The 9,881-nt window shown below is 39.8% G+C and overlaps 1 protein-coding gene across 1 annotated transcript; it reads left to right on the forward strand.

The window, feature by feature from the left end:
- Window positions 1-2,773: 2,773 nt before the first annotated feature.
- LOC121268015 (calmodulin-binding receptor kinase CaMRLK-like) lies at window positions 2,774-5,679 on the forward strand. The gene is made up of 2 exons (XM_041172112.1): window positions 2,774-4,278; window positions 4,570-5,679. Exons 1-2 carry the CDS (start codon window positions 2,907-2,909, stop codon window positions 5,214-5,216), a joined length of 2,019 nt encoding a protein of 672 aa, XP_041028046.1. The 5' UTR covers window positions 2,774-2,906; the 3' UTR covers window positions 5,217-5,679.
- Window positions 5,680-9,881: the final 4,202 nt, after the last annotated feature.

Raw genomic sequence — 9,881 nt, forward strand, 5'->3', positions numbered from 1 at the left:
AATCTAGATATTTTTGTGTCACATTAAGCATATAATGCTATAATTGAGACCTTAAATAATATATATATTTTTTTTACTCAATGAAGTCTAGAGAATAAAACATCTCAACTATTTTTCATGTAAATCATCAACCTTAAATAATTTTTCTTGTATTTTCAATTTGGATTCCATATTAAGAAGTCTAATATTGTATAATAAAAAAACTTTGAAATCCATATCAATAAGTTTATTATTTTTCCTAAACTCAGTTTTAATTTAATTTTGGTGAGGCCACATCCTTGAAAATAAATAATATATAAAAATTATACAAAATTTTGAGACTATAGGAAAAAAATTGGAGAAATATATTTCTAGATATATTGAAATTTTAGAGAACATATAAGGATTGATTTTTTTTTTTTTTTGGGGAGGAGGGGGGTATATTTATAGAATTATAAATAAAATATAGGATATATTTTGAATTTTTTAAAAATTTTGGCAAGGCCATGGTCCTCCTTAGTCGACATAACGTAGGTCTATCGTTGATTATAGTAATTAAAAAGATTAATGTTAGATATAGTTCTAGACTGTATAAATCCTGCACATTTTATTTGAAAAGAAGTAAAGTCGACAATAAAAAAAAAAATAATTTTTTTATAAAGATTTCAGATTTATCTACTTCTTTCAAAAGAAGTTTGAGGGTTTGCAAACCCTAAAATTGCAAATATCATTTGTGTAGTTCACTTTGCCTTTCTACCCATCAATTACCTTAATTCAACTTAAAAGGAATTTAAAGCCTTACTTAACTACTAAGGACTAATCGGGACTTGAGTTTATTTAGGTAAAGGTTGTTGCATCTGAAATGTACATTACGCATCATCATATCAATTTATATGCTTGACTTCTCCTACAAATGAAATTTTCTGTGTATTTGTTCGCATCTCAGCTTATGATCAACCGACATCATCCACAACAAGTTCACTTTGCTATAACCAACCAATAATAAAATAAAATAAAATAAAATATAAAAAAAAAAAAGCTTTACAGAAAGTTAAATGGAGCTGGTTCAATTAGTTTGATCATCATAGAACTAACCTATTTACTAATCAGGACTCTCATGGTTTGGTTTTAGTTTCAGACCAAATTACTTCCAAACTTTTTATTTTTATTTTAATTTATTTTCAAAATGCCATATGCATGTATTAATCGTTACGGTGATAAGAAGTTTTGCACACTCGAGATTGCTTTTGACAAATTCAATATATAGTTTGTACGATGAAACCAACGGTCGGTCATCGATCTCTTGATCAGAGTTGATGCTAATATCTAGTTCAATTTTTTTCGATTAGTGTTATATATATTTAAAATTTAACGTATACGATTCATTTTATCAATTTGTTTTAAAATTTAAAATTATAAGTTTCATAATCTTTAACACATAACTAATACGTAATGTTAATGTTCAAAAACGACACAGTCCAAAAAGAAAAAAAAGATCTATTCTCTGGACGCACTGAGGTGGGCTAGGCCTCAATCGGTGAGATTTGGAGCCCCAGACAATAGTCCGGTGCGGCTGTATTGTGTCTGTGTATATATCCATAGTGGTGAACAATATTTAAATGTAGAGAAAATAAAAAGAGATGAACACACAAATTTATATGGTTCAGCACTAAGCCTACATCTACGAGAATTTGGAGAGAGGAGATTCTACTATAATATGCTTGTATTTCTCACTGTATAATGGGAGGTAGAGATCTACTTACTAGAGAAGATATTCTCTCTAGAACTCTCTGTCTAGAGGTTGAAAAAGAAGTTGAAGCCAAAAGAAAAAATCGGAAGTCCCCAGTCCATAGGCACCCTATCCCTTTTATCTAACTCTCTTCATGCGTGCGCTTCGGTAATGGTGATGGATGTTTACTTTGCGTGTCTAACGTTCTCTCATTTCCTACTTTCCCGTGACACCTCCTTGCCTCCTAACACACTCGCCCTCTTGTACATTCTTAACTTTTTTTCCTCTCTCCTCATATGTCTTCTAGTAATGACCTTTTGATGGGTTGCTTCTTTAGAACTATTTTAGACCTGGTGTATTTTATTCCCTCACACATAAAAAATTAAATATTTTGTAAACTTTTCTTAAATATAGTTAACATTTCTCAGTTTTTTATTATATGTTTTGCTAAAGCTAACGAGCACGGCCTCACCATGTTTACAAATGAGCTTTTGGTGGTTGTTTGGACGTTGATGGTTCTCTCAACAAAAGTTGGGGATTGATGTTCCTTTACACTGCGTGGGAAGGACAAAGAAAGCTACAAGAGATATGGTCTTTTAGGACTAAGATCATATAACTTACTTTCCAATAAAAATAAAATAGAGGTTAATAAAAGAATGAAAATTTTTGTATGGAAAATATATATAATTTATAGAAAAATGATGATTATAAACTGAGCGTATCAATCATAAAATTTTTTTATAAAAATAAATTTATAAATTATAAAGGTAATTTTATATGATATATTATTACTTTATAATAAAAATAATATTATAATTTGACATAGTTCGTCAAATTATAAAAATTTATAAATTTATTTTTGCCTAAACTAACAAAATTAAGCTCTGTATTTCTCATTCGTCGCGAGGGTTTCGCAATCACCGCAGCGCCAACCGGTAATAAGCCGAAGGGTCATCGCTCGCTGTCGACTTTCACTAGTCAACACTCCCTTCTGTAAGTCTTCCGTCAAAGTTAACGTCGTTTGCTGAGCCAGCCTCCCACTTCACTAACCCACTGCCGTGTGGCGCCCCTCGGTCATAACCAAACCATTTAGTCCTTTCTTCCATTCATTTCGTCATTTCATGCTCATCTTTCTCTCGCTCTGCTTGTCTTACTAAACAAGGTACGCAGGAGAATCTCAAAAACTGTGAACCAAGAAATGAAGATCTTTTCCAGATTTTTTGTTTTCCTTTTGCTGGTTGCGATTGTGGAATCTGCATGCAACAGTACAGACCGAGAGTTGGTCTTGAAGGCTTTCGAATCAGTCCATGGATTCAATCATTCTTGGCTTGACCCGTCTTCAGATTGGAACTGTTCAAGGGAGATAAGGCTTCCGTCCAGAAATCTAAGCGGGATCATATCTTGGAAGTTTCTCGGAAACATGTCTCAGCTGCAGGTTCTTGACCTCTCTGGAAACTCGCTGCAGGGGTCTGTGCCAGGTTGGTTTTGGTCCATTTCAAACTTGGTACATGTTAATTTGTCCAAGAACCAGTTTGGAGGGAGCATTGGATTCGAATCCACCACGGGAGACCGTTCGTTCTCATCGGTTCAGGTGCTCAATATGTCAGCCAATAGATTCACCAATTTGGTTCGGCTCTATGGTTTTTCGGAGCTCAGAGTTCTTGACCTTTCGCACAACAGTCTCAGAACTCTGCCCTCTGGGTTCAGTAACCTCACCAAGCTAGAGCACCTCGACATTTCAAGCTGCAACATTTCAGGCCATATGAAACCCATGTCGGTTCTTCGCTTGTTGAAATATCTAGACGTGTCCAGCAATTCCATGAATGGTACTTTTCCTTCTGATTTCCCCCCACTCAATGGGCTCAAATTCTTAAACGTTTCGTTCAACAACTTCACAGGACTAGTTGGTCCAGACAAGTACTTGAAATTTGGCAAATACGCGTTCATACAATCTAGAATTAATACTAGTATTCACAATATCCCACCTCATTCCCAAACCTCACCTCGCAGACCCCTCCGAAAACACATCCCCACAAACAAAAGCTCTAGCACGAAGAAACCCGTGTCAAAATCCAAACCTCTGGTTCTCGGTCTGTCATGTGCATCTGCATTTGTCTTTGTGTTCATGGCCTTCTGTATAGGATTGTTGTGGCGCAGAAGGAAAAAATTGGCAAGACAGAACAAATGGGCAATCTCTAAACCGGTCCAGTTGCCCTTCAAGTTCGAGAAATCAGGGCCGTTCTCGTTCGAGACCGAGTCAGGCACATCATGGGTGGCGGACATCAAAGAACCAACCTCTGCCCCTGTAGTGATGTTCGAGAAACCCCTGATGAACCTGACCTTCAAGGACCTGATCGCCGCCACCTCGAACTTCGGCAAGGACTCCCAGCTCGCGGAAGGTAGGAGTGGGCCCGTGTACAGAGCCATCCTCCCTGGAGGCATCCATGTGGCAATCAAGGTCCTCGAGAACGCCAGGGACGTCGACCATCACGACGCCGTATCCCTGTTCGAGGACATTTCCCGGCTGAAACACCACAACCTATTGCCTCTCTCTGGCTACTGCATCGCAGGTACTGTACTTGTACTGCATCCAGTTGTCTTATCTATATTCTATTTTATTTTCAAAATTTCACAGCTCCTCCAGTCTTTGAATCTTTGATCGATCGGCCTCACCGTCACGGGTTTTGAATTTGAATGGCTTTAGTGTCGTACTTTGTTGACTGTTTTGTGATGCATGACTACTACTGTCGCGGAAATCTAGCGCAGGTCATGATTAGGTTGTGCAGAGATTCATAGAGATTCGTCACATTTGGACGGTCTTAGATTGATGCTTCATCTTTTTCCGCCTTTTTTTTCCCCAGGGAAAGAGAAGCTGATTGTCTCCGAGTACATGTCGAACGGCGACTTGCACCGGTTGCTTCACGAGCTACCGACTGGGGAGCCCAACGTGGAGGACTGGAGCGGCGATACTTGGGAGCTGCATGACGCCACTGGTTCCCACCTACCTTCTCCGGAGAAATTGGTCTGGCTCACGCGCCACCGCATCGCAGTCGGCATAGCTCGTGGGCTTGCGTACCTCCACCACGCCGGGTCCAGACCCGTCATTCACGGCCACCTCGTGGCCTCCAACGTCCTACTCTCCGAGAACTTCGAGCCCCGGATTGCGGATTTCGGGTTCCGGAACATCGGGACCGGAGACGTGGGGCAGTGCAGCACTGAGACGGACGTGTATTGTTTCGGGGTGGTTCTAATGGAGCTGCTGACGGGAAAAGTTGGGTCCGCGGAGACGGTGGTGTGGGTGAGGAGGTTGGTCAGAGAAGGTCTGGGAGTTAAAGCGCTGGACCCGAGGCTGAGACTCGGAGGGGATGAGTCGGTCATGGGGATGGTGGAGAGTCTCCAAGTGGGGTACTTGTGTACGGCGGAATCACCTGGTAAGAGACCCACCATGCAACAGGTCCTGGGTCTACTCAAGGACATAAACATCACACCCACGGTGGACTTAAGCTGAGTTGACTCGCTCCGACGTCGACGCTTCAAGTTCCGAGATAAACGAATTGCCACCTTCCACCACGCGTGCGAAACAGGGACCCTCGTGAGGAGCGAATTAAGTGAACTATTACCTCGATACTTATTTTTTTGCCGTTTTCATTGAGGCGATGGGCATTGCAGATGACTTTTAGATAATGTTTTCGTGTCTCTATTTAGATTTTAAATCTTATTATGCCATGCATGTACGGACAAAACTTAAAAAATAGAGACCAGAGGCCCCCAAAAAAAAAAACAGTGAGACAGAGGGAAGTGGGTGTAAGGTAAGGAATTTAATGGATGGTGGTGGGGATGTTCTTATGTTGGTGAGCAAAGATGGCAGATTAGCAGAGTGTCCCACTTGAGCTTGTTGCTTGCCTCTTACGTCACGAGAGTTCCCCATCATTTTCTCTTTTTCCATCTGTAATAGATATTTTCTTTCCTTTTGGGCATAGCTATTCTTTTTCTTTCTTTGCATTTTTTTTCTCTGTACTTATTTCCTTTACCGTTAATCTTTTGATTTTTCTTTTTCTTTTTCTCTTTTGTTTGAGACATTTCACAAGAGAAAAAGATCCTAGAGTGTTAGATATATATCCTAATATTCGTGCATGTCGAGTTTATCATAGTTACGTATGTATTTGGACCAACCGGACCCTCTGCCGGTGGATGCATGTTTACTTGGCTTATGATCATCTGTGGCGTATTGTGGTCTAACATAACAGCCTGACACCTCTGTTAATTCGGTCCATGCCGTCAATTTTGTACGCCCATTTGTCCCCGCCACTACGGTCAACTTTCAAATATCCAATCATGCTCGACTCCTCCACAACCGTAACTGCTGGGATCAAATGAGATGAAAATGGGCAGTGGTATAGATATATAGAATTAGTCTTGTCATGGATATGCCGTTTCATTAGACGTCATTGTCCACTACATGAGGAGTATCTTTGAACTTCCGAACATGGGCGGTCGGAAAGGGAGAGTTTCTTTCTAGTTTCTACATCACCCAACGTCGTGTTCTCTCCACTTCGTTTGGAGTTTTCTTACAACTTCCAAACGTCACGGATGGATTTTCTGCATCACCCAAATGTTTGGTTACAGTAGTTTTAGTCATTGATATCGTCCTTTGAAGCTGATATTTCAAATCCTAGACAGGACTACAAGCAACTGGAAAGAAAAATAAAAAGCATTTAGTGAACGTAAAGCAAGTGATTCTTTAAGGCATTTAGTGCCTGATATGATTGGCGTCCAAAGAAGGTGGAACAAAATGCATGCCTTGCTCTGACGTTAAGGCTCTTAACTACAAAACTCGTTCCTCATTTGCCATTGCTGATACTAAGATAGCCTTTTAATTTCAGAAATTAAACTATAAGTCAAGTGACAAAAATCACCCACCTGGCTGGAACGAAAGAAATAGTCACTTCCAACCTACGATGGTGACTAGGGCCTCAATGGTCGGTATGAAGCCCTTGATGACAGTTTGGGGCGTCGGTACGTGACCGTATGTACATCTACAGCAGTCAATAGTAAAAAAATACAAGAAATGTAAATAGAGAAAGATACAGATTTACATGATTCGGCACAAAACCTACATACAAGAATTGTTTGGAAGGTTAAATCCTTTATGATTAAAGTATATCACAATTTCTTCTGATCTCTCATATCTTACAGTACAGTAAGGGTTGGTGACCCATTTTGCCTAGAGAAAATAAATAAAATGGCGTCCTGTCTCTTGAGGTTGAAGAATATCTCCTCATCTTCCAGTAGAAGTTACCCAGAAGTCTCTCTCCCATTTTTTTTGATCTCATATTCCTTAGTCTTTTTGAGTGGTTGGTGAGAGAGACAACTTTATGTCATCTCACCTTATGTGAGTTTGACTTGTTTTCCTTCGTCAACTTTTGCTTGTTGTCCTCTCCTCTCTCTTCCCTCCTACCTTTGATGAGAGACTGGGAGTCACCCAATGGACGGTGTCTGGAATACTATTTTGAACTTGGTATATTTTCTCAACATGAAGAGAAACAAAAACAAAAACAAAAATAAAAAAACAGAGGTTGTTCTAATTAGCTACATACGTACCTTTCTTTATGGAAAGAAAGAAACAAAAATGGCTTCTAGTAATCTGCTTTACCCAGTGTCTTTCGAGCCATAGAAGGTGCCGGTGGGACTCTCTAGAGTTTTTCCGGTCTTCTTTCATTTTGGCTTTCATGTCTTTAGTACTTTTCCTTCTGATGGTTTTTCTTTTCCTTGAGGATTTATACATGCATGATGCATTGCATAAAAGGATGCATGGTCTTCTTCAAGGATGTTCACTTTTTGCACATTATAAGAGAAATGAGTTTTTTATTTTTTTATATATATTATTATTATTATTGTTATTATTATGCCCAAGAGTGTTTCATGTTTGTCGTGATCTCCAAAGTTGAATTAACTGTCGGAGTGATTACCTGTTGGGCACATCCAGAAAGATTTTCTCACTTAAAATGAACTATTGAGCGAGTTAAATTACGAACACGTGACCCATGTGATACGGATGCGTGGTTGTCAAGTCTACTTCGCCTTTTAAACTCTTGTCATGAATTCTAATAATAAAGCTATTGCATGAGCATAATTCACGAAATTGTAATACGAAATTCAACAAAAGGGCGGCTTGAGCTCAAAACAAGAGGTAATGTGTTCACTTTGGACCATGTATGATCATTCAGGCCGTTTGGATGATGAGTTAAAATGAGATAGTTTTAGATAAAAATTAAATAAAATATTGTTAGAATATTATTTTTTAATGTTATTATCGTTTTAAGATTTGAAAAAATTGAATTATTTATTATATTTTATATGAAGATTTATAAAAATTATAATGATGAAATAAAATGAGATGAAATTATTTTTATATCCAAACGGAGCTCAATGTTTTTTTCCTGAATTTTTATTTAAGGTGTCTATTTCTCTATTTTAGACCTTAAAATCTGGATAAAAACTATACATAGTGGGTCTTGATCCATTCACAAAAGACTCGACCTTAGCTTAACCTGACCCAAGAGTGAAATCAACACCGACGGCCCAGCCCACTTTCCTCATCTGTTTGAAGCTTCTGGAAGGCAATAATCCCCGGTTCCTCCTACCTTTCGAAGATTCGTACTAAATTTGCTTCCTAATTCAACTTTCAAACCTCATTCCACCAATCCCCAGGTTCGACGCTTTCAAATCATGGTTCGAAGGAAAAGCAATTTGAAGGCATTGCTATGTTGTCTATGTACAACGACGAACAAGAAGAAGAGGAGGAACGACGACCAGAAGATGAGAACGCAGAGCGATAAGATTCAGTGCGAGAGCAACAAGAAGACGCTTTAGGGACTCGATAATGGCAGAGCAAGATGATTTCATGGGCACCGATGACAGAGTAATAGGCGGTGATTCTGCCCACGATGACACGCGACCGATTCCTTGTGAGAATACGACGCAACAGCCTCGGGTTTCAGTCTTGTCGTAAAGCAAGAGGCATTGCCGGCGTTGGATAGTTCCGCGACGAGTAGGAGAGGGCAGGTCACGATTGTGGACTATGGTGACGATGAAGTTGCTATGTCTCCGTACCGCGTTTATTTTTTCAACATACATTCTTTTTAGTTGCTGAAAAATTTGGAGAAATCCTTATTACGTACGTCGGTCTACTCATATTCACAAGTTCACAACACGCACTTTGGAGCCGCAAGGCCCACAACCTTTCAATGGTCTACCAGGAAAGGTTTAAACACAACACAACGTTCTTGAGAATAGATTGAGTTAAGAACGTTGTTCTTTAACGAGTTATCAAGTCACTATTAGATCTTGAACTTTTGAAATATTTATAGCAAATAGGCAATAGAGTAATGTTAGATATAGTCGGAGAATATGCAAGTATTGTGCAATTTTTTTGAAAAAGAGTGAGATTTATTATTTAAAAAAATAATTTTTTTTATATGAATATCGTATTTACTCAATTTTTTTAAAAAAATTACGCGATGCTTGCGCACTCCATAACTGTGACAAGAATCCTAAAAGAAAAGGTGTCGGGAGAGAAAATAGAAGCAATTAGGCAGCCGCGTCCAAAGACTTGGTGGGGTCGTGCCAGGTCTTAGAAGGACTTTGTGACTTAGCCAAGGTCGAGGTTTGCCTCAGCCATGGCACCTTGAACTCATGACAGGTCGTGCCTTGGCTGCACCATGACCCATGCCACGAGCAGGCCACGGCCAGCTAGACACACCCATGACCATGCCACAGCAGGCCATGGGCGAACCATAGACAGGCCATGGCCCGCCCTCAGTTGTGCCATGGCCCATACCTTAGCAACACCAAGGATTTGCCAAGTATAGGTCACGACCATACATAGCCTGCCCATTAGCAACCCACGAGGGCCAACCAAAGCTAGCCACTGGCCAGCCTACAGCATGCCATGGCAAGCCAAGCCAAGGCCATGGCCCAAGCAAGGCCACGACCAACTCATAGTCATCCATGACCACCAAAGAGACATGAAGGAGGGGGACTCAAGGCTTCTAGAAGATAAGATTGTTGGAGAGGATAGAGACAAGATCAAGCAAGACTCTCAAGTGATTACACAAGATAAGGTAGAGTCCAAGATTGACTCTAAGAGAGACAAAGAGAGAGTAAGAGTCCA

The sequence above is a fragment of the Juglans microcarpa x Juglans regia genome, chromosome 5S (assembly GCF_004785595.1).
Source record: "Juglans microcarpa x Juglans regia isolate MS1-56 chromosome 5S, Jm3101_v1.0, whole genome shotgun sequence".
Taxonomy (NCBI): domain Eukaryota; kingdom Viridiplantae; phylum Streptophyta; class Magnoliopsida; order Fagales; family Juglandaceae; genus Juglans; species Juglans microcarpa x Juglans regia.

Excerpts from the sequence above, each read along its gene's own strand:
- LOC121268015 (XM_041172112.1), top strand. The coding sequence starts at position 2,907 with ATGAAGATCTTTTCCAGATTTTTTGTTTTCCTTTTGCTGGTTGCGATT. Across the intron at positions 4,279-4,569 it reads CTCTGGCTACTGCATCGCAG|GGAAAGAGAAGCTGATTGTC; the intron begins GTACTGTACTTG and ends TTTTTTCCCCAG.